Source organism: Terrapene carolina, unplaced genomic scaffold (genome assembly GCF_002925995.2).
Source record: "Terrapene carolina triunguis isolate 2854851 unplaced genomic scaffold, T_m_triunguis-2.0 Scaffold130, whole genome shotgun sequence".
NCBI lineage: Eukaryota > Metazoa > Chordata > Testudines > Emydidae > Terrapene > Terrapene triunguis.
Window position 1 is genome coordinate 31,956,495 of NW_020664481.1, and position 25,849 is coordinate 31,982,343.

A 25,849-nucleotide genomic window follows, 5' to 3' on the forward strand; every position below is an offset into this window, starting at 1 on the left:
AGGAAAACCCCAATAACTTAGTGCTGTTGTGAAAGAAAAACTAAAGGCTTAAATAATGAAGTGTTGGCTTCCTGTTGCTAGTATTTTTACTTGAGTGTTAGTTGAAATACGTGCAAGTATTTCAGCTCTCATTTGAGTCATTTTTCACTATTAAACAAGGACAGTATTTACAAGGATCACAGCACTATGAATATGCTGTCCTCTGTTTTTGAATTGTGTCTGAAATTAAAAGTCCATACATATGGCAATAATCCACATCTGCTTCCTACCCCACACCTGTGTACCACCTTCATTCCATCTTTCTCTCTTAAATTACTGTGCTTTTTCTCACCACATGATAAATTACCAATGGTATGTTGACATGAAAAGTTCTCACATTACACATAATGGAACCTATGCAACTCCCGAGCAATTGCATATTCCTGTCAAAATAATTTATCCTTCGCATTATGGCATGAATACATCCCTTGTCCTAGCCATTTGAATTACAGCTATGAACAGTGTTTGTAATATTTAAAAAAATTACAATCTGTACACTTGTCAGGAAACTGACTGAATAAAAACAAACACTCAGAATTAACTTTCATTATAATAAATCCTTTGCACTTTTTGAAAAAAAGAACATTTTTGTTCAAAAAGCTTTCGATCACAAAGAATCAGTCAGGGTGCATTTTTAACTCACTGTAAAAGCAAAACAGCTAAGAGCAGATGTAAAATGGAGCTATTTCAGTTGATGTCATTTGATTAGTAAGGAACTCCAGATTTGAAATCCTGCACAGGGTCTGGATAAGTACACTTCTACCTCAATCTAACGCTGTCCTCGGGAGCCAAAAAATCTTACTGCGTTATAGGTGAAACCGCGTTATATTGAACTTGCTTTGATCCGCCGGAGTGTGCAGCCCCCGCCCCCCCGGAACACTGCTTTACCACGTTATATCCGAATTCGTGTTATATCGGGTCGCGTTATATCAGGCAGGACCGGCTCCAGGCACCAGCCCACCAAGCTTGTGCTTGGGGCGGCACCTGGAGGGGGGCGGCACGGCGCTCCGGCCACCAGGGAGAGCGGGGCCACGGCCGGGCACACTGCCCTCCCCCCGGCGCTCTGGCCGCCCTCCCCCCCCCCAGCGCCCTCCCCCCGGCCGGGGCTCGCCGCCCTCTCGCCGCCCTGCCCCCTGCGCTCTGGCCGCCGGGGGGAAAGCCGAGCTCCGGCCGGGGCTCGCTGCCCTCCCCCCCGGCTGCCGGGGGGAGAGCGGAGCCCCCGCCAGGGCTCGCCACCCTCCTCCCAGGGCTCCGGCTGCCCTCCCCCCCGGCGCCCTCCCCCCGGCCGCCGGGGGGAGAGCGGAGCCCCCGCCGGGGCTTGCCCTCCCGCCGGGGCTCCGGCCGCCCTCCCCCCCCACAGGGGCGGCAAAAAAGCCAGAGCCGGCCCTGATATCAGGGTAGAGGTGTATCTGAAAATTTACAATGACGATGTAATAAAATGCAATTAATATATTCCTTTTAAAGGTGATGTCTGATTATTAAAAGTATACTTGAAAAATATACTTGAGTCCTAAAGGCAAGGCTGTGACTCATCGAGTATTTCCTCTCAATAGATATTGTTCACCACTATATCATTAGATTATTCAGAGGCTTCCTACTTAAGTGCTCTCCTCAGCAGAGACCTGTTGTCAGCATTTATCCTCTCCTTTACTGATTGAGACAGAGGCCTTCAAGAATCATAGTCAGCCAACTGCACTGAGCACTAATTCAATCAACCTGGTTACATATGAATACCTATTATCACATTCATATTCTAAAGTTTGGAAGCATATATAACCATACAAAATAATGTGAACAAAGCTTCGGCAGATTTTCTCCCAAAAAAACAAGTCTCAATAGATACCACAAACAGAATTAATATTTTGTTGAAAGCCTAGTCTTGTTCCTTTTTAGTAAAACTGTTCTGTCAAGACTTCCACTGACATCTTTGCAGCACATGGACAAAATAATTTTGTTTCACTAATTGAGACAAAATGGAGCTTATTTATACTGGGAGTTTTTATTAAAGTTTAACCATAAACTTTTCAAAGGGGCGTCAAACCCATCCCCTAACTTTCAACATGCTTATTTGTGTGTGCAAGCAACATTTGCATAGAATTTAGAACTGTGCACACAAACTGGCCACATCTTTGAAGCATACATCATATATTTCTGAAAATGTTAAACCCATTGGATTTTGAAAGCACAATATTCGTACTGGCATATGCAGCAAGTTAAAATTGTACACATCAATTCTTCTTCCCTTTTTTTTCACATCCCTTGTCTAACCACATCCCTTATGGAACCCATTTCTTAGCTAATTGCTAGTTGCTGGCTAATATGTTATTTACTAAGATATATGTGCAATGGCAATAATGTATTTTTAAATATCTCCAGACAATATGATTGGATACATTTAACTGAAATTGTAACAGAAAAAAAGAGTCAGTTACATGTATGAAATTCTGCATTATCTGATGGAATTTTAGTTTTTCATAAGAGCAAACATCTCTCCCTAGACTCATAACTCTTTTCTTTGCCATGCTAAGTATTTCTAAGGTGGAAAAAAGAGACACACCCCTACTCTTATTTGGACATTATTCCAACCACCTCTCCAAAGTAAACAAAGGTGCATTTCAACAAATTGCCTTTATCTAATATAGCAAGGTTAGAATTTTTCAAAAAATTAGGTTGAATATATCATTTTATGAAAAAATAACACTTAAGGAGCAAAAATATCTTGGTAATTTCCACAGAGCATTCACATGCATACAAAACTTTCTCTGTAAAATATATTTTATTACCATAAAATCCAGAGGTAAATCCTATGGATGTTTAATTGCCTGCCTATAATGCTTGGTCTTATTTCACTTCCCTACAAACACATACTAACAAGCACTTGGATCCATTTCTATTTTCTCCAGCTTTCAACAGAGGTCATCTAAATTTAGAATAAATGTTCCCTTGTTGACGAACAGTAACTGGAAGTAGGAAGACATTCTGTTTTGTTTAAGCAATAACTCCACAGAAGCACCACGACAAAAATATATCCGACTTTGCCTCCAAGCTTGTGGGGCGGGACACATTTATTCTTGAGTTTACCAAATGTACTGGTACCTTTGAGGATTATCACCATTAAAATACACCTAAACACATTAAGACCTTTTTCCCATGCCATTTAAGATTAATAATGGAAGCTATTCAGCATAAAAGTGTGGTTTGAATAACAGATGTGCCACTCATCTGATCACTTGCAGTCATCATTTTCCTACAAAATAGCCACATTTGTTCAATCCAAATGGAAATACCAACAAAGTACAACCACCAAAGCAGATTAAAAGCAAAGCCCCCCCCCCGGCTTAAAGCTCATTGCCATGTTTTCATCATACTTGGAGGCTTTCTAGGCATTTCAGGAATGGGTACTTGATAGCTAGAGAATTATTTAATTAGATGACCGTGCATTGTTTGGACTTTTTCAAAGTTAATTAATAAGAGAATATGAGATTCTTTCAGGCACACATTGCAAATTAATTTGAATTAAACATAACACCACAAAAGAGGACTAAAACACTGGCTTGCACTCATTCTGAATCTCAAGGGACTGGTTGACATTCTCAAAAATGAGTCATTTTTATCACGTATAAGGCAAGAATGATATTAGCCTTTTTTCACAACTGCATCACATTGCTGACTGATATTCAATTTGTGATCCTCTATTACCCCTGAATCCTTTTCAGCAGTACTGCCACCCAGCCAGTTATTTCCCATTTTGTAGTTGTGCATTTGATTTTCCTTCCTAACTGAAGTACTTTGCACTTGTCTTTTCTGAATTTCAACTTGCTGATTTCAGACCAAATCTCCATGTTGTCAAGGTCATTTCGAATTCTAATCCTGTCCTCCAAAGTGCTTAGAACTCCTACTAGCTTGGTTTCATCCGCAAATTTTAAAAACGCACTCTCCACTCCATTATCCAAATCAGTAATGAAAATATATTGAATAGTACCAGACCCAGGACTGATCCCTGTGGGAAACCACCAGATAAGCCCTCCCAATTTAATAGCAAAGCACTAATAACTACTCTGAGCATGGTCTTTCAACCAGTTGTGCACCTACCTTATAGTAAATCCATCCATACCATACTTATATAGTTTGCTTATGAGAATGTAATGTGGGACTGTGTCAAAAGCCTTACTAAAAATCAAGATATATCATCTGCTTTCCCCTCTCCATGAGTAAAGCTGTGAGTTTGTCACGGAAGTCATGGATTCTGTGACTTTCCAGGACCTCAGGGACTTCTGCAGCCATCCCCTGGGCCAGCTGCACCCTCCTCCCCCAGCAGCAGCAGGAGTTTGGGTGTGGGAGGGGGTTCGAGGGTTGGTATGCGGGAGGGGGAGAGGGCTCTGGGCAGCACTTACCTCGAGGGGGCCCCCCGGAAACATCTCTTAGCTCCTACACAGAGGCATGGCCAGGCGGTTCTGTGCGCTGCCTCCACCTGAAGGCACCGCACCCGCAGCTCCCATTGGTTCATGGCCAATGGGAGCTGCGGAGCCAGTGCTCAGGGCAGAGGCAGCACGCAGAGCCTTCTGACCACGCCTCCGCCTAGGGATTGCAGAGGCATGTTGATGAAATGAAAACTGATGCACTGCCGCCCCCCCACCAAGCACTCGTGGTGCCCCCCCACAAAGATTTAGTCAGGGGTATATAGTACAAGTCATGGACAGGTCACAGGCCGTGAATTTTTCTTTACTGCCCATGACCTGTCCATGACTTTTACTAAAAATACCCGTGACTAAAATGTAGCCTTTTCCATGAGGCCAGTAACCCCCTCAAAGAAGGAAATTAGGTTGGTTTGGCATGATTTGTTCTTGACAAATCCATGTTGGCTATTTCTTATATTCCTATTAATCTCTTGGTGTTTTAAAAATAATTGTTTAATAATTTATTTCAGTATCTTTCCAGGTTTCAAAGTTAGGCTGACTGAAATATAATTCCCTGAACTTTGTCCTTCTTTTTAAACACAGGAACAATGCTTACTCTTCTCCAGTCCTCTGATACCTCATTCATCCTCCAGGAGTTCTCAGAGATAACTGCTAAGAATACAATTTAGTCACGGAGGTCTGTGACTTTAATGAACCTCGGTGACTTTAGCACAGGGGTGGGCAAATTTTTTGGGCCGAGGGCCACATCTGGGTGGGGAAATTGTATGTAGGGCTGGGGCAGGGGGTTGGGATGCGGGAGGGAGTGCGGGGTGTGGGAGGGAGTGCGGTGTGCAGGAAGGGGCAGAGGGTTGGGGCAGAAGAGGAGTGCGGGGTGTATGAGGGAGCTCAGGGCAGGGGGTTGGGGTGCAGGAAGGGTGCGGGGTGCAGCAGGGGGCTCAGGGCAGGGGGTTGGGGTACACAGGAGGGCAGGGTGCAGAAGGGGGCTCAGGGCAGAGGGTTGGGGTGCAGGAGGGGTGCGGGGTGCACAAGGGGGCTCAGGGCAGGGAGTTGGGGTGCGAGATGCAGGCAGGGGGCTTACGGCAGGGAATTGGGGGGCAGGGTGCAGGAAGGCTTCGGGCTCCGGGGTGGCAGCAGCGCACACCAGGGCCAGGGCAGGCTCCCTGCTTGCCTGCCCTGTCCCCAGCCCCGCGCCACTCCAGGAAGTGCTGCGGCCCCTGGGGGAGGGGGGGCAGAGGGCTCTGTGTATGCTGCCTTTGCTGTGCCTCCAGGTACCTCCCCCGAAGCTCCCATTGGCCGTGGTTTCCTGTTCCCGGCCAATGGGCGCTGCAGGGGGCAGTGTCTGGAGGCAAGAGAAACGCACAGAGCCCTCTGCCCCCTGCCCGGGGGCCGCAGGGACGTCCACTTCTGGAGAGCGGCGTGGGGCCCGCGGCACCACGGGGGGCAATCCTGCGGGACGGATCCAAAGCCCTGAGGGGCCGGATCCAGCCCACAGGCTGTAGTTTGCCCACCCCGCTTTAGCATCACCCCACCACCTGGCAGGAGCTAGAGCTCCTCCCCCCCAGGAGGCAGGGCTCAGGCTGTCAGTCAGTCACTCTGCCCCCCTGGGGTTCAGACTTCAGTGCCCCCAGCGGTCAGCACACCCCTCTCCCGCGTTATTTTTAGTAAAAGTCAGGTTGCAGGCTTCCGTGAATTTTTGCTTATTGCCTGCGACGTGTCCGTGAGTTTTACTAAAAATATCGGAGACAAAATCTTAACCTTAATAATTGCTAATGGTTCGGAGATTGCTTCAGCTAGTTCCTTAAGTACCTAGGATGAATTTAATCAGATCCTGCAAAATTTCCAGTTTTGTAGGAGTCCTTTCCCGATTTTCAGGTCACTAAAGAGCTCCTGATGGAGCCATATTGGCCTCTTACTGTTCTCCCTATCTTTTCTTTGCATCAGGATGGTTTGCAGTTCCTTCTTTAATACTGTCTTCTTGAGAAGCTACCAGCTCCCTCCTCCTGAGCTACTTTTTCCTTTAGAGTTTCTTCCCATGGGACCTTATCTCCAGTTCTTTGAGTCTGTCTGTTTTTTTAAATCTATTGTTCTTATTCTGCTGCTCTCACTGTCTTTAGAAATCCATCATTTCACGATCACTTTCACACAAACTGCCTTCCACCTTCAGTGTGGCTACCAATTCCTCCCTGTTGGTCAGAATCATGTCTAAAACGGCTGCCCCCCAATTACTTCCTCCACTTGTGAAACAAAAAGGTGTCCCCAATACATTCCAAGAACTTACTGGAAATGTTGTGTTTTGCCGTATTACCTTTTCAACAGATATCTGGGTAACTGAAGTCCCCCATTACTCCCAGGTCTTATGTTTTGGATATTTCTGTTATTTGTTCTAGAAATGCCTTATCTACCTCCCTTTCCTGATTTAGTGGACTGTAGCAGACCCCTGCCATGATGTCACCCCTATTTTTACCCAGAGACTTTCAATTGGTCTGCCTCTCACCTCCTTCTGGACTTCAGAACAGGTGTATATATTCCACATGTATAATGCAACACCTCTTCCCTTTTTAGCCTGTCTGTCCTGAACAAGCTATCTCCCTCTATACCAACATTCCAGTCATGACACTTATCCCTCTAAGTCTCTGTGATGCCATTAAGTAAAAATTTAGTTTATGGACTAATACTTACATTTCTTCCTGTTTATTCCCTATTGATGAGGCTTAATCCATTACTTTAGTTAAGCACAGAGATCATTGGATTAACAAATAAATGCAAAGTGTTTGTCTCTAATCAGATGTTCACTACAAAAATGCTGATTTAAAATGTAACAACAATGATAGTGTAAGTACTTATGTGATCCTCCCTGTACTAAGTCATGTACTTCGTTGTAGTATTAGCCTGTACCAGTGAAAGCTTAAAAATAAAATAAAAAAGACTAAATCCCAGGGAAAACCTTAAAAAAAAAAAATCCAGCTATACCTAGATTTAACTACCAACACATATGCTGGTTAGCCCACAGGTCTTCTTCACATCTGCTAATAATGTTATATCAATAAAAAAAATCTATGTGGTTAAAGATTTTAATAGTGTAAGAGTATTCTTAACAGAATCTATTTTGGTACAATTAAAATGTCTGACTTTTTATTAAAGTTTAAAACACTACGTTGAGCATGTGTAAAAAGGCCATTGTGAAGTCAGCAAGAGGACTAAAAGTTTAAACAAAGATCACTGTCCTTGTAAGTATTTTAGAAGATGTGCAGCCAGTAGAGTTTGCACTATGTATGAGAAACTGCAAAAGATCCAACTATCATCAAGTTCACTGACTAGCAGTACACAAAACCATCACCTCAGCCTGTCTTTCACTCAGTACAAGTCCCACTATGCCCTCACAAAACTAACACTTTCTTCCTGAGAATGATATTCAAAATTCTGCTAGTCTGAAATGAATTAATTTTTGGAATGTACAGTATGTGACAGGGAGAATAAGATGATTCCATATCTTACCTCAAGCAAAGCAGCTGCAGGATCTCCCTGCAGGCTCTTCCCCAGTTTGTCAACCTCATCTAACAGAAACACTGGATTGTTAACCCCAACAGTCTTCAAGCCATTGATTATTCGACCAGGCATACTGCCAACATAGGTGCGCCTGTGTGAAACACGCAGAAAAAAGTCAGAATCAGAAGACATCAGGCATGAAAACAACAAACCTAAAACCCAAAGGAACAAATCTGGAAACAAGCAGCCTTATCGTAAAAGACTGTTTTTACACAAGTTTCTTCCTCTGTAATCAGTGGACAAGCATCTCATGTTTCCATTGTTGAATATACAACTTAATTAATGTAACTGATTAAAAGATGATATTCTAATCCCAATTCCTTACTGAAATATTTGTTCCAGGCAGAGTAATCCATGTCTAAAATTCACATAGTGCATGATCACTAGAAGTGGTTGAATACAAGGTTTGGTTTTTTTTTTAACCCTTTGGCCAACTAGAAACAGATTTTTGAACTCTGCATCATTTTTATACTTTTAACAGCAGTGATACTGGTATCCTAACTGTGACATGCAGTATTAATAAATTAGGGCATAATTCCACAAATGCCAGATTCCATGAAGCCTATGGTAGGTAGCCATGTGTCCTAACTGGAACCCATAAACAGATTTTTAATTGAATAACTTTTTAAAAAACCTTAGTTTATTTTGTCATATTTGAACAAAACAGAAAAATTAATTTAGCAAAGCATGCATGGACTGAAAAAGTAACTATCCAAATTTGTTTAGGAAATTTGTTTGTTTTATAGTGTGTGTGGGGGAGAACTATATATATTTTACAAATAAGCACATATCATTTCCTAAGTTTATCACAGTCTTTCTGCTTGTGCCATAACCAAACAAAACACTGATGGCTCAGAAGAAACTGATACATGATGTGCTATACTGCAGGAGCTATCTCATGACCCTCACAAAGCAGATATACAGAACAGGCCTAAATGCTCTGCCATATAATCTGTATTAAACTAGTCAGAATAAACAGGAAGCGCTTTGGAAAGATGAATCCTAAAAACCATGGGAAGGGTTTTAAAACTACTAAAGGTGACTGTAAATCATTGAACTCCACAGTAAATATCACCACACCCTGTAATGATATGGTTTTATATTAAATTTGTCTGTTGAAGGAGAGGGCATGATTCTATAATTGATAGTTACATTTAACTTTATGAAGTTATAACAAATTTGCTGTTACTCTCGACAACTCAATAACTACTGAATACATCCAGCCTCCTTAACCTTAGGAAAAATAGCAAACTAGGTAAACTGAGACAAACCTAACTATCAAGAGCTGTGGTGAGAAAAGATGAAGGCAGAAGCATCTGTAAAACAACTTATGGCAAGTCCAGCAATATCAGGATCTTGCAAGGTGCAGTTTCAGTGGCTGTCTTGATAACCTAACATCTTTCCGAGGAGGAATCAGAAAAAAACAGAAAAAAAAATTCTTACGGATAAAGAAACAAACCTATAATGAGAACATTTTTAAGTTGTAGCCCTTCAAAAAGTTGCATCAGTGTGTAGAAATAAATAAAACTACCAGAGGTAGAGATTGGGAGTTGCTTTGGTTCCTACTAAAATGGGGTACTCATGATACAAGAAGGGTGAAATGGGCAATGTAGGCCTCATGAGATTTTCAAGGTTCAAATGTAGAAGCAGCTTTGTTAGGCACAGGTCTCGATTCAGCAAAGCATTTAAACATATGCTTAAGTCCCATGGAATTGGAGCTTAATCGCTAAAGGGTTGGACAAGAGCATGGGTAAGTAGGAAGAAATTACAGTTCCAAACAGTATCATAACTTTTTCACAGCTATCACCCTTCCTTTCCCTCACTTCTCTCCCTTATCCCTTGTAACTGTAACAATTTTTAAATATGGCAAATCGAGTTAATTAAATTCAACACAGCTGTTTAATCAGTGGATTAAATTCTAACTTAAAATGTGCATGCATTTATTTACATAATTTGATATGCTAACATGAAAGACAGCTTACATTTACAGCCTGAATTTAACGGGTACATGGGTATCAATTTTCCCTTTACATCTGTAACAGCTTTCCTTAGAGAAAATTAGACTGTCTATAACCCTGTGCTACAAAGTGCCATTGCTATAGGTGGGCACTATCCAATTTTATTATTGCATTAATCTGACAGACTCAAGACCCACAATAGTGACAAGTAATGCTAATTTTGCAAGAGGTTAATAAATACCATACAAAGGCAGATCTGTATGAGGGCATTAGAGAGACTAAATACAATGTGACAGGTGGAATAACAGCTTAATAATATAACCATGTGTCTGAATATCTTTTACTGAAATTCCTGATCATTTAAGAATCTAAATTGTTTCCAAGTTTCAATATTCAAAAATTTGTGACTGGTACAATTAATTATTAACAACAAAACCTTGAACATTTAAGATGTTTTGAACTACTTATGTCTGCCACATAAGTATAATTTCCTTTGCTGTGCAAAAGCATAACCGAAGCTTCATTAAGATTCCTTTTTGTGGTGCTGTTTTTCCCCCCATCAGTAACAAAGCAGTCCATCCAAATTAAAATTTAAGAAAAGCAGCAGCTTTATAAACGTTGTCCAAACGCTAGAGGTTGATACAGAAAATAGAAAAAAATATGGCAGTCTTCAAAAGAACAAAAACAGGGCCCAAGTGTCATCACCACAAGCCTAGAAAGTCGACTGACAGCAGCTTCTTCTAAAGACCTCTACTGTAGAAAAACGTACGCTCCTGCATATGGGTCTTGTTAGGTTAGGCTAACACACTTTAACACGGACTTTCAACTTGGTTTAGGTCCTGTCCACACTAGTATCAGAATTTCGCTAGCAATAAACTTATTTAAACACAGCAATTGCTAGAGGGATTTTAACAGATTCCCTCATCAATGCACATAGAACTATAATATATGGTACTAAACTTTAAAAAAAAAAAATTGATAATTTTTTTTAAAAAATGTTTCTACTATATCTTCAGTTCTCTTTTTAATATGGAAGTTTGCATCAGATGTAAACAACAAACTTTTACATATGGAGTAGATGTGTGGTAAAAGTTAAGGACAGATGGAGGATGTCTGATAAAGCAGTTCTGTTTTTGTACTAAAATGTTGACTTCATTTTGAAAATGCAGAACAGTAGCAGCTACTCATAGCCTAATGAAAAAAAGGATTCACATGAACTCCAGCTGCAAGCATGTGATCAGTCTTTAAATTGTAAAAGCTGGGTGTTTCCAGATTACCGTATTTGTACATCACATGGATCTGCACTCCCATCGAAACACCACCCCATGACACAATGCTTTTCCTGTTGAATAGATCATTCAGTATACACCTTCCTCCCACCTAGAAGATCAGTGGCAAAATATATTGATTGCTATTTTTGTTAGCCCTTGCTTGCAAACAAAACACAAGAAAATGATGTTAAATCAAATCTATTTACAAGCTTTTATTCACTAGGAGTAGGAGAGGTAACAAGCACTAACCGTACCCCTACATATTGCTCCAATGTTAATCGAAAGTCCTCTTTAATGGTGTAGAAAGGAGCCATTAGATGGCATCAAGGCCTGATTCATAACAAATGACTCACAGACATATTCTCAGAGAACCTTGTGTCTTTTTGCACCGGCATTTTCCCATGTACTTTATATTTCAAAGAAAAGCAGTCTCCCTCTCTCCTACCACCCCTTCGTTTCTTTTCTCCCCTCTTTTTACTTCCACATTTCTGTCTGATAGTATTCATTACATAAATCTGTAATGATTTTTGTATGATAATTAAAGCATCTTTGAGACAGTTTGCAAGAAAAAGTTATATGGTACCATTTTATTTTGTGTCTCCCCAATTCTTTAATTGGATCCTAATGGACTCAGCCCTTTCCTGGTGCACAGCCCACTGAAGGCACCACACAAGTGCAGGGGTTCACTTGTAAAGCTTCTATTGTGGAACCAGGGCTTACTTACATAAAGGACTTTGTAGAAACAATCTGTGCATGCAGAAAAACTTAAATTTTTAATAGATGCAAACCCTACACTGAAACACAAAACAGCTATTAAAACTCAATAAAAGCCAGGAAAATTCAAAGGCAAAATTACAAACATTTCAGTCTTAATTCATCCTGTTGTGTACAAGCATTCCCGCACATCCTGAGCCTAACATTACACACACAATCCTGCAAGAGTAGTTAGAAGAGTTAAGAAGGGAGGGATAAATCTGGCTACTGACTAAGTGAGTGCAACTTAAACTCAATGTAATTGGCACAGAAGGATATATTTGGGTCCTTAAGTTCTGTATTTCCTTGTTCACTGAAGAATTATCTGAATCTCTTGCTAATACCTCAAAGATAACTTGTTCTTTCCTGATGCAATACACTGGTAGCCAAAGAGTTTTCAATCAATTTATTTAAAAAAATATTTATAGTTAGGCATTTATATCTGCACAGAAAGCTTTATTTCAAAACAAGCATTTCTAAGGATAGTATTTTAACGAAGCCCTTATAAAAATATTGATGATCTGAACATTTTAGCTTAAAATTGTGTTACATGCCATTATTATACAACACCAGTACTTATGTTTTAAAATGGATGAGATGGGAAGTCTAAAATAAAACTGGTAAAACTATGAAGAACTATTGGTAACTAAAGAAAGTTACTAATGTCTTCACTTTAGATAATTATGTAAGCAGAGCACTCATCTTGAAACCTAGCAGGCAGGCAGAAGTCCTTCCACCTATTCCCTGTTGAAAAGCATGTTCATTAGCATAGATGCATGCTTCTTTAAGAAATGTTTGACACCCTCTAGTGGTTCCAGTTTGAATAGCAACACATGACAATTTAAATTGTGTATGTAATGTGCAAAATTTTAACGTTCACATCACTAGAAACACTTGAATATTGCAGAGCTTTGTATTGATAAGGAGAAAAGTTTTCTCCGTCTTCCATCAATGCCTGAGAGACTTTGCAATATGGACAGATGCTAAAAGGTCAGATTTTATCAAACTGTCACAGAAAACACACTCGTCTGTTGCAACCTAAAAACCTGCAGCTCTGTGTATAAATCATCCACGGCTCCCTCTTTTCACTGACTGCTGGATCCACATGTGGCTCCTTCTCCAAGAGAAGGTTTAAAAGAGCCCCTTTAAAGTCAGAAATTCAAATACAATCAAATATGGATTCTTGAAAGCATAGCCATAATAGTTACTTGCCAATTAACTCCCGTGGAGACTTGTATATTTTCTATTTAATGTGCTGCTCCAATGATGTATATAATGAACAAAGTAGTTGTGATCATCTTTAAAGGTCATGCAAATGATGTTGGCAAACAGCATAAGTGTCAGTCAGACCATTTTACTGACATGCTTTCTAAAAAGAAATAGAACTCAGTTTGCTTCACAGCAATTACTGCACAAACAGTAGGGAAAACAGCCTTGGGGAAAGGAGGTGCAGTTATTAGTCATCTCCAACAAAAAGTTGTCCACAGATTAAAACACACACAACAGTGCCTTTTAAATATATTCTCTTCTGAATTTCCAGAAGCTGTGTACATTTTCACCAGGAAATACCATTCCAGTATGTTTTTTCACATTTCATTGGAAACAAGTGAAAGGACTAAAATAATGAAAACAGGCAATGCTTCTAAACCAAAGAAAAAATGTAATATTGTCAAAAGTTGTTAAGAAGATAGAAAAGATTCTAGCTCCTCCCAAAAAAGTGTGAAAAATAAGTTCTTTTGGATACATCAAGCTCAAATGCATCACTGAATAAAGTTTTGTCTTTTGACAAGGAAGAGTAGAACACTGATGAGTATGAAGATACTACCAACAAGATATTTTCAATGCCCTCAACATCACTGCAACATAGCTGCGGTAACCCAGTTCCAGTCCTTCCATCAGGTCTTCAGCATCAACTTTATTGGACAATGTGTGTGCCTTTTTATGTTTGTGTAAGAAATGGTTACTTACTGTAACTGCTGTTCTTCAAGATGTGATTCAGACATAAAATCCATTTAGATGTGTGCGCACCCAATGCACCAAAGCTGAAGACTTTTGCCTAGCAGTACGGGTGGTGTTCGCACCTCATGGCTGTGGCCCCTCCCCTGACTACAAGAGGCAACGCCTTTAATCCAAAAGCCCATGAGAGGAGACTCCGATGCAGAGGGGATGGAGGGTAGGTTGTGGAATACACGTCTGGATTACATCTCAAAGAACGACAGTTACAATAAGTAACCATTTCTTCTTCTTCTTCTTCGAGTAGATGCAGACGTATATTCCACGTACATGACTCATGAGCAGTACCCCAATCCAGAGGCGGGGCTCACAGTCTACTGAAATAAGGATCGCAGGACCTCCTTCCGGGGCCTGTGTCCGCTCTGGAAGAAGATGTGGTAATAGCATAGTGGTCCGTAAATGTATGTACGAACGACTATGTGACTGTCCTGCAAACAGAAGTATGGAAATTTCACTGATGATCAATCACTATTGATGTTGCTTGAGCTCTCATGGAGTGAGCCTGTACCCACTGAGGAGGCATAGCCAAAACTATCTCATTATTAAGCTAGAGATAGACTGCTTGCCCCTTCATGGGGTCCACATACGACATGAACAGGCAAGGCAAAGCGCAAAACTGTTTAGTCCTGTCCAGATGAAAGGTTAGGAAGGTGCTGTACTTCCAGAGAGGAGTATGGCTTAGAGAAAAAACACAGGTAAATATATCACCTGATTCAGATGAAACTAAGAGAACACCTTAGATAAAACCTTTGTGTGTGGTCACAGCATTACCTTGTCCTTGGAAAACTGAATGTAAGGCAGCTCAGCCATTAGGGCCTGCAACTCTCACTCTTCTTCCGAAGTGATGGCTATCAGGAACGCGATTTTCTGAGACAGAAGAGGCAGTGGACAGGATACAAGGGGCTCGACTGGAGGGCCCATCAGAGCTGCCAAAACCATGTTTAGGTTCCACACGGGAACTGGTTCACAGATCAGAGGATATAAGTAGAAGAGCTCCTTCAGAAATCTCATCATCATGGTACTGGAAAAAAAATGACTTCTCTTGAATCAGGAGGTGCAATGCGGATATTGCTGCCAAATGCACTCTCAGAGAACTGAGCGCAAGGCCCGACTTCTGAAGATGTAACAGGTACTCCAAGATGTCCTGGATGGAAGCCTCTGTTGATTGGCCTGTTGGCCAAGGAACACACAGAGAATCTCTTCCATTTCACTAAGTAGGCCATCCTAGTGAAGGACTTCCTACTATTGAGAAGGACTTATAGGACGGCCTCTGAGCAGTGCTCTCTCTCTTCATGTAGCCATGCAGCAGCCATGCTGTGAAGTGCAGGGAGCTGACTGCAGGATGGAGGGCACGGCTGTGGTCCTGTGTGAGCAGGTCAGGATGGAGAGGAAGCGGTATGGGAAGCTGAGCCGACAGAGCAAGGAAGTCCGAGAACCAGCACTGTTTCGGCCACACTGGAGCAGTGAGGATGATCTTGGCCCAATCCGCCTTGAGCTTGAGGATAATCTGCAGAATGATCGGAATGGGGGGGAAAGTATACAGAAACTCCAGCTGACATCTGCAATGGAAAGCATCGGAGAGGGAGCCGGGACCGAGGGCCACCCCCAGTAGCACAATAGGCGACACTTTCTGTTTTGTTATGCAACACATCACCTCCATATTGGTGCACATAACTTTCATGTGGTGGGGCTGAGGGATTCGGAGTGTGGGAGGGGGCTCAGGGCTAGGGCAAAGGGTTGGGGTGCAGGAGGGTGAGGGTTCCGGCTGGGGGTGCAGACTCTGGGGTGGGGCTGGGAATGAGGGGTTTCGGGTGCAGACTGCCATGGGGCTATGGTGGGGAGAGAGAATTCCCCCAGCTCTCTCTCCCTGCAGCAGCACCTGGGCTGGGCGGGGGGGGAAGCGGGGGAGAGATGCCTCTCCCCCGCCTGCAGCTGGGCTGGGGGTGGGGCTGCGGCAGAGGCGCCTCTACCTCCAGCCAGTCCAAGGTGGGCTGGGCCTGAGAGAGGGGTGCCTCTTCCCCAGCCGCAGCAGGTCTGGCCCGGGGCTGGAGCCGAGGGAGGGGCGCCTCTCACCCAGCTGTGGCAGATCTGGGTCTGGGCTGGGTTGGGGCCATGGGCGAGACGTCTCTCCCCAGCCGCAGCAGGTCTGGGTCGGGGCTGGGGCCGAGGGAGGACGCCTCTCACCTGGCTGCAGCAGGTCCAGGGCTGGGGGAGAGGCATCTCTCCCCACCACAGGCCTGAGCGCCTGCGCAGCGCTTACTAGGCTGCCGCACGGCTGCGCAGCTTAGAGGGAACTTAAGCTCCCCATTGCAAAGACGACCCCGAGAACATTCTCCTTCACTGCTCCTGAGTCTGCTGCTTAAACGATTTACAAATTGAACAGCGCTCTGTACGGTGGGCTTTGCCAAGACAAAGCAAGCATGTGTGAGGGGGTCACTGTTGGGGATCACCCCTCCACATGAAGGACAGTGTTTAAACCCTGATGAGGGCATCACCGGGGCACATTAAGTATCAACTAACACTATTCTAACTATTCTATTCTACATGCATCCGACAAAGTGGGCATTCACCCACGAAAGCTTATGCTCCAATACATCTGTTAGTCTTAAAGGTGCCACAGGACTCTCTGTTGCTTATTCTAACTACTAACACTAACCACATACAATAAAGTAGGCTAAGACAAAATGCGAGGTCGTGAGACTACAACCACACAGCTCCAACTCCAGCCCAACTGAGTGGGGGTTGGACAGCACCGCTTCATATAGCCGGGGGAGGGGACACAGCCACGAGTGCCACCCCTCCACAAGTACTTCTAGGCAAAAGTCTCTGCCATGCTGGGCACGCACACCCCTAAGTGGAGTACACATCTCCATCTACTCCAAGAATAAAAATGTTTATGAAGTAAATCACATGGCGTTCATTTGTCATTTTGTTTAATAAAATCTTTGTGGTCTTTTTAGTAGGGCAAATCAGAGCCACCCTGTAAGAATTGTTATGCCTGTGTAGGAGTTTGTTTACTGCAATTCAGTTCCAGCATGCACAGAGATGGGAGATGAGAGAGGGCTGAACTTAACAATGAAACAGTATTATGTCTCCCTCCCCCTTTTCCTTTTTAATTCCCTCTTATAATAATGCCGGATGACTGCCCCCACAAACTACCACCCGTATGAAAAAGCATTCTGGTATAGCAGGAATAGGACAGATTAAGGAATAACCTTTGTTGAAAATTTGATCTGCCGGTAATTTTGTATTTTCACTCCTTAGGAATGCTCCAAAGCCACTACACCCATGATATAATTATATCAGAACTGTCTTTTTTTCATATTGTTTTTGACATATGTTGATCCCAGACAATCACAAACTCCTGAACTCTATCCACTATTCTTAAATTTTGAAAGAGTTCCAGATCTACCCATGATGTTACATACTATATGAGCCCTACTAACAAAGAAAAACAGGAGCAGGGATAGATGACAAGCCCAGTCAGCCTTAACACTGAATGCCCTCAATTATTGTTTAATTTCTATCCTGTTGAGTGGGTGCCACACCCATGTTAAACCCTCTCTTAATAAAAAGATCAGTGAGAAAATGACAGGAAACCACCACTAGCAGCTAACACTGCGCGGGGGGGGGGGGGGGGGGAATGGAATTACCAGTATGAAACAAAGATAAAATTACCTGTGACCTCGCATGTCAGACTGATCACATACTCCTCCCAAGGCAATCCTATGGAACTCTCGGCCCAGGGTTTTCGCAACAGATCTTCCCACGCTAGTTTTACCGACTCCAGGGGGACCCACAAAACAAAGGATGGGTCCCTTTAGGTTGTTTTTAAGTTGTCTGACAGCTAAATATTCCAAAACTCTCTTCTTCAACTTCTCCATGGCATAATGGTCATTGTCCAGAAGAATTCTAGCTGCACGAATATCCAAACGATCTGTCAAGCACCAAAATAAGGAGATCAGCATAATTTCCCTTTAAAGATTAAAGCATTGTTTCTGAAATGCAATTGACAAAATTTGCTTACTATTGTAAATGGCCACATTTCAGACTCTTTTTCTAAGAAAAAACAGTTACTCACCTTTTCTGTAACTTGTTCTTCGAGATGTGTTGCTCATATCTATTCCAGTTAGCTGTGCACGTGCGCCACGTGCACGGACATCGGAAACTTTTTCCCTAGCAGCTACCCGTCGGGCTGGCTGTGGAGCCACCTGGAGTGGCGCCGATATGGTGCTCTATATATGACCCTGCCGGCCCGACCCCCATTCAGTTCCTTCTTGCCGGCTACTCTGACAGAGGAGAAGGTCGGGGGGGAATGGAATAGATATGAGCAACACATGGCTTGGGACGGTGAGCACCATGTCCAGGTTGTCACGGCCCGGGCGATAGACAGACGCCAACCACATCTGTAGGGGCCTGAGTCTCAGTTTGACGTGCTGCACCACGTAGGTGCAGGATGCCATATGACCTAGCAACTCGAGACACTGCCTCGCTGTGGTAGTGGGAAACCTGCAAAGGTCGGTGATTATGTTCGCAAGGGCCAGACGTCGGTCCTCTGGGAGAAACGCTCTCGCTTGGTTTGCATCCAGGACTGCCCCGATAAACTCTATTGTTCGGGTTGGGGTGAGAACAGACTTGCTGACATTCAACATGATGCCCAAACGGTCGAACATATCTGTGACCATCTGCACCTGAGACTGAACTTGCTGGCAAGATCAGCCCTGTATGAGCCAGTCGTCTAGGTACGGGTAGATGTGTACGTGATGTCGGCAAAGAAAAGCTGCCACGACCGCCATACATTTGGTGAAGACGCGAGGGGCTGTGCACAGGTCGAATGGGAGGGCTGTGAACTGATAGTGCATCTTGTTCACCACGAAACGGAGAAAACGTCTGCGGGACGGGGTGATTGAAATGTGAACGTAAGTGTCTTTCATATCGAGGGCGGCGTATCAGTCTCCCGGATCCAATGAGGGAATGATCGTGGCCAAGGAGACCACGCGGAACTTCAAGTTGACAATATGTTTGTTGGGCTCCCTGAGGTCCAGAATGGGCCTTAGGCCTCCTTTCGCCTTGGGGACGAGGAAGCAATGTGAGTAGAAACCCTTGCCCCTGAGCTCCTGAGGCACCTCCTCCACCGCTCCTAGGGCGAGAAGTGCCTACATCTCTTGAATAAGAAGTTGCTCGTGAGAGGGGTCCCTGAAGAGGGATGGGCAAGGAGGGTGGGAGGGCGGAATGAAACAGAAGTGAATAGAATATCCCGCCTCTACCGTGTGGCGGACCCATCAGTCCGATGTAATAAGGGACCAGGCACGGTAGAAACGGGACAGATGGTTCAGAAAGGGAGGACAGCTGACCAGGTTGTGACTAGTAATCCGTCCTCGTGCGCATCTTCAAAATGGGCGCTTAGGGCCCGGGCCGGGTTCTTGGACTGCCCCTGGCCCTGCCCAGGAGGAAGATGTGATGGCCTACGCCGAGAGTATCTGTTCCTCCTGTGGGAGAAGTCCTGTCCGGGTCTGGCAGGGAAGGAGCGCTGTTGGGTGGGCTGAGGCTTGAACGGCTTTCTTTGAGTTGCCAGGGTATGCATGACTAAAGATTTAGTGGTGTTTTGCGAATCTTTCAGGGTATGCAGTCTCAAATCAGTTTGCTCGGCGAATAAGCCTTGACTGTCGAATGGAAGATCCTGGATCATCTGTTGTACTTCAGGTGGAAGACCTGATGACTGGAGCCAGGCGTTTTGTCGCATGGTGATGCCAGACGCCAGAGTACGTGCTGCCGCATCCATGGCATCGAGGAAGCCTTGGAGAGAAGCGCGAGCCACTAGTCTGCCCTCCTCAGCAATGGCCCCCAGCTCCGTGCGTGACTTGGATGGAAGGAGCTCCTGGAACTTTAGGATCACAGACCACGAGTTGTAGTTGTATCTGCTGAGGATCACGAGTTGATTAGCGATCCGAAGGGAAATAAATCCTCCTCCCAAAGATATCCAGTCATTTAGCATCCTTTGATTTAGGGGCGGGCCCCTGTTGACCCTGCCTTTTTCATTTACCGCATCCACCATGAGGAAACATGGGGCTGGATGGGTAAAGATGTATTCAACTCCCTTGGCCGTGGGGGGAATGGAGGCCGGAGTTTGCCAAATTGTTTTGGCATTGGATTGAATCGTTTTGTTCATCAGCAAAGCCACCCTGGACCTAAGATGTCCACCATAGGATCCTCATCTTCCACAACCTCCTCCACTTGGAGGTTCATGTTCAGGGCCACTCGCTGGAGAAGCTCCTGTAGGACTCTGAAGTTCATAGGAAGTGGGCCGGATGTGGACGTGCCTGCCACAGCCTCATCAGGGGAAGACGAGGAAGATGCTACTGGGAGAGCCGGGTCCGAAATAGCCCCCTGGTCTGTTGGGTCCGGGTCTTCCTGAGCACCGGGGGTAGCCTCCACAACAGGTGGGGCTGGTTCCAGAGTTTGTGCTGGGTCTGAAGGGGGGTGGCTGAGGGTTGCCTCAGGAGGCCGGGTACCTGAGCATGACGGCGGAGGGACACCCGGGGATTGGTGGGGGGGCATCCTGGGCCTGATGGTATGCCCAGGGGGTCCAGAATTGCCACTGGGGTTGCCGGGCCCGATTGGTGTATGTCCGAAGCCCCTGATGCTCTACCCGACCTAATGGAGGGAGACTGGGAGCGCGATGGCCAAGGGGAAGCGGTGCACGAGTGCACCAAGGAAGGCACCGCGTCCCCTGACGAGCGGGATGGGTGTCGCGGGGAGTAGCGAGGTTCATGTGGTGATCAGTGTCGATATGGGGAGTGCTGCCATGAAGACGACAGGCGCCGAGAAGATGGGCCCCACCTTGAAGGAGAGCGACAATTAAGGGGTGACCACGACTGGTACCGTGCCGGGGAGCGGTGCCGCGATGGAGACCGGTGCCGTACAGGGGAGCGGTGCCGCGACGGAGACAGGTGCCGCAATGGAGATCGTCGTCGTGTAGGGGACCAGTGCCATGGTGGGGACCAGTCCCGGGATGGAGACCGGTGCCAAGCCGGGGATCTGCACCGTGCCGGAGAGCGGTGCCACGGTCAGCAACTTGACGAGTCTCGGTGCCGCGATGGGGAGCGGTGCGCAGAGTGATGTCGGTCCAAGTGGTGCTGCGAGGTCTCAGAGCGCGATCTGGACCTCGAGTAGGACCACGACCTGTCAGCCGACGACCACCTTGAGCGGGAACGGCACCAAGGGTCGGGGCTGCGAGACCAGTGCTGCGAGTCAGACCAGCACGTAGGGTACGTGCGGTGCCTGGACTCGGAACGGCTCCGGGACTCAGAGCGGCACGATGATGCTGGTCTGGGGGCGGACGGTCCAAACATTGCCGGTTTGCCAGGGGAGGCCCCGAGATCGGAGACACAGGCGCAGTCATTTCAATGAGCCCTCTAGTGGCCTCAAAGGAATCCGGAGTGGAGGGCAGCGTGACCTCCTCCGCTTGCAGGGGGCCCAGTGGAGTGGGACTGCTCCATGTAGACTGAGGCCTAGTGGAGGATTTGCCAGTCTTAGGGGCCTGGTCCGCGCCCTGCTGAGTCGGGGCCATGGTGCCCGCTTCAAGCCTCTGAGGAGGTCTTCCCATGGCCTGCTTTTTACGGGTGGCCGGGGAGTGGGAGCAGTGCCGGGGGGAGCGCTTCTGGGCTCCGGGAGATCATCGGCGCCTAGGAGGGCGTGCCGAGTCCTTTTGCGGTGCTGTAGACGGTACCGCTGGGGGGGTGCTCCGCACCGAGGCGCTCGGGCCCGTATCTTGAGAGGGACAGAGGGCAGACACCATGAGGAGTTGCTTGAGGCGGATATCCCTCTCCTTTCTTGTGCGAGGTTTAAACGCCTTGCAAATTTTACACTTGTCAGCCTGGTGGGCCTCTCCCAGACACCTAAGACAGGAGTCATGGGGATCGCCCGCGGGCACAGGCTTGCCGCAGGAGCTGCAGGGTTTGAAGCCCTGGGACGGCATGCACCAGAGCCCCGCGGGGCACTCGTTGAAGGGGAAGGCCCCCTCCCCCCCAACTGCTATACTACACTTAACACTAGAGATAACTACTAACAATTAACTAACAAAGGTAACTATATACAGAGATAAGAGATAGCTAGGGAGTAGTGGATAACAAGAGACCACTGTTCCAACAACAGTGACAGGAAGAAAGAAGGAACTGAAGGGGGGTCAGGCCGGCAGTGTCATATATAGAGCACCATATCGGCGCCACTCCAGGGGGCTCCACAGCCAGCCTGACGGGTAGCTGCTAGGAAAAAAGTTTCCGACATCCGTGTACGCGGCGCGCACACACACCTAACTGGAATTGATACGAGCAAGCACTCGAAGAACTCAAGTAACTGTGACTCTAAACTATGCACATATACACCATCTGTTATATCCCTTGGAATGCACAAATACAGGCAATTGCAGATGCAAATGCTGGTTTATATATTCACTCAATTCCAGCAACATTTGAAAATGTAATGAAACTCTAAAATGAACAAAGGCACATCCTGATCTTGCTCTAAGTGGAGTCAATGACAGAATCCCTCAATCTAAAAGCAATCAAAACAGATAGCCAGGGCAATGACTGATCTTTAAATTAAGCATTATATACATAATCTTGCATCTACACCCAAGCTGTACTCAGTCACCTGAGATTCAGGCAGTTTTACCTCCAGAATAATTTTCAATAAAGGAATAAATTACATGAATCTAAGGGCGGGACTGTGCTTTTACTTATGCCAACATAAACCAAGACTAATTTCAATTAAGTCAATGGAATAACAGCAGTGTAAACCAAAGAGGAAAGATTCAGGCCCGCAAAAAAATCTGTGTTTGCAATTGCTCAGTGTGACAAATACTGCATGTAGCTGCAATATCTTTGAGGGAGCACATTGTATTAAGTGTATGTATCACTGTGGACCAGAGACTGTATATGGGTGTGTTCTACTCCAAGGTGAAGGGTTACCACAGCTATTTCATGAACTAAAACAAAGGGGAGTTATTAAGGTGAATCACTCACATTGTAAACACCTCCAGAGAGGCACCACCCCCGGGAGAGGTTTGCAAATTCTGATTCAAACTGGATTTCCAGAGAGTAGGGAGACAAAGAAAGGGTTTTTGGCTTAACAAGACTGTGTTTAAAGTTGTCTGCCCAAGGTGCGGGAAGGGGAAGGGGGTGTTTAGGCCCAACCTTTGTGGAAGGGTTGGAAAGACTTTGGCCTACCAGGACTCCATAAGACTGAAGGGAGACTTCTGGAAAGCTTTTAGGGTGTGTGTAGGATGTTTTTTACCTTAAGAATAAATATGCTTATTTAGAAAGTGCTGTGTGGTAACTTGCAACTGCTGGCAATACTTGTTCAGTCCTCGGAAAGAAAGCAAAGCATGGATCTAAAATGACTTGCTGGTGATGTCACAATGTAAGGCAGGGAGCTGTGCAGCCTTAAAACCTTCAGGTCAAAGGACGGCAGTGGGACAAGTGTCCCTACAGAGACAGGTGATGACAGGAGACCTCAGACCTGACTGGGAACTACTGGAGTGGACCAAGGATTTGGGGGAGAATGGAGAGGTGGAAGATGCAAGTGCAGTTATCCTGAAACTATGTTACTCAGAAACAAACGAAGATGGAAAAAGCAGGAGGGACCATTCCAGAAGTGACAAATAAATGCCAGAGATCTTCCAGCACTTGCTTTCTACTAGACATTGCCTGATCTAGGACATCCTTATCCATATACAACTTTCCTCATGTGAAGAGATTTGGACCAAACCGAGGATTTTGCATGGAGCCCACCTCTACTATCTACCTCCAGTGACCTAGTGCTGTAAGCTGTTAAACTCTCTTGAGCAGAGCAGGATTCAGCAGGTTGGACAGAATACCTCCAATTATTACCAACTTGTTTTAGGATGCATTAGCAATTCAACAATCAGTACTTTGCCCAAAGCCAGTTCTGAGCTAATGGGCCACATTGTTAAAGACTGAAAATGGTGTATTGCAGCTGCCCAGGGCTGCCCGGGGGGGGGGGGGGGGGGCAACTGGGGCAATTTGCCCTGGGCCCCACAGGGGCCCCCCATTCTATAGTATTGCAACTTTTTTTTATGGAAGGGGCCCCCCCGAAACTGCTTTGCCCCGGGCCCCCTGAATCCTCTGGGCGGCTCTGCAGCTGCCATCTTTTAAGAGAGACAAATTGGAGAGCCTGACCAATTGTCGTCATTAAATTCCACTTTATGTAAGAGTTGAGGTTTTACTCCAGTGTCCTGGCCAAATTCCAGACAGCTCCATTTGAATGGTGCATGAAGGGGTTCCTTACATATCCCATACCTATTTCACAGTAATGTGTTAACATTTATAAAGTACTGAGTTCCTTGGACAAAAGCTGCCATGTAAGTATTACTATTGGCATGAAAAGCAAAGAGGCAGCAACTGGAGAAAAAGCCAGAGATAATATCTTCTGATAAAGTGCAGCTTTGCCACAGAAAGTGTTTTGACCTTAGGCAAATAAATAACGTGTCAGTCCTGAGATACTATATGTCCCACATATTCCCTTATGATAAAAAATATTTTACATTTAAAACGCATAGACATTCTCTTTAAGAACCATGTGATATTTTCTTAAAAAGCCACTGAGGGGGCAAAAATACAAGTATAATTGTATTTCTCAGGTTTCTAATACACTACTGTGAATGTGTTAGTGCATATAGGCACAGGATGTATGTGTACATATAGTACACTGCATGCCTGTGGATTGCAAAGCCAGCACATTTGTCCAAGGTGACAAGATTCAAGCCATCTTCAGCATGGTGTCCTTTTGGAAAGTAGAGAAGTAACAGATGTAGTTAAACATTCCACCAGGAGAATTCAGAGACTCCTGTGGCTCAGATTGTAAATAAATTTCAAACAACACAGCATGCTTTGAAAACATTTATATTCCCAGGCAGATATTAAATATGAAAAAAATCAGAGTACTGTATAGTAACATCAATAATGCAGTGAGATGTAGGGCTGTGTAGTGCCAAAGTAAATGCAAGTTGATCATGGTAGCTGAAAGAACCTTGCTAAGTATTTTTTTCAGTTTAGTTTTAGAGCCACAAGTTTTTATTTAGAATGATACAATTCTTTATATTGCAACTGAAATTGTCCTTTTCTAGTTTTCAGTTGACTAACTTTCAGTCACTCTGTATTTAAAAACTAGATGAAATCACTACAAAGAAGAACTTCAACTTATAAATCACTCAGTCATACTAAAATATCCATTTTGGGCACTAGCCTCATCAGTGTCATCAGCCCAACTTTGTGAATGCATTAGCTGAAAGCTGCTGTAGAATCAGCAAATGGAGCACAGAACTCTAACCTACTAAAACATTTATTAGTAGAAATACTCTATATTCAGCTGAGCAAATCCAAGCAAACTCTGCAGACTTCAGAAGATCAGAACATAAGAATGGCCATACTGGGTCAGACTAATGGTCCATCTAGCCCAATATTCTGTCTTCCAACAGTGGTCAGTGCCAGATGTTTCAGAGGGAATGAACAATTTATTGAGTGATCCATCCCCTGTTCACTTTTACAGAGTATTTACTGTACGCTCCCTTTTTCCAAATGTAGACTGAAAATATAATATTTGCTCAACACAGACTATTCATTTTAAAGTGCCGCAATCCAAAACAGACTCTGAGAGGCTGACTTTTAAGGCTATGTCCACGCTACGAGCTAGAGGTGTGATTCCCATTCTCGTGTATACATGCTCAAACTCTCTCTCTCATCGAGCCAGTGCAGTTATAAACAACAGTATGGCAATGGTAGTATGGATAGTGGCAGCAGAGGCATGGCTTACCCATACCGAGTACGTACCC

At 44.9% G+C, this 25,849-nt stretch overlaps 1 protein-coding gene across 1 annotated transcript in view; it reads right to left on the bottom strand.

The window, feature by feature from the left end:
* The window catches only part of LONP2 (lon peptidase 2, peroxisomal), an 86,172-nt gene that overhangs the window by 44,707 nt on the left and 15,616 nt on the right, over window positions 1-25,849 (bottom strand). The window contains exons 7-8 of the mRNA XM_026652628.2: window positions 17,677-17,935; window positions 7,953-8,094 (exon numbers count right to left, since the gene is read on the bottom strand). Of these exons, the coding sequence (XP_026508413.1) occupies window positions 7,953-8,094; window positions 17,677-17,935 (401 nt within the window). The remainder of the gene's footprint in view (window positions 1-7,952; window positions 8,095-17,676; window positions 17,936-25,849) is intronic.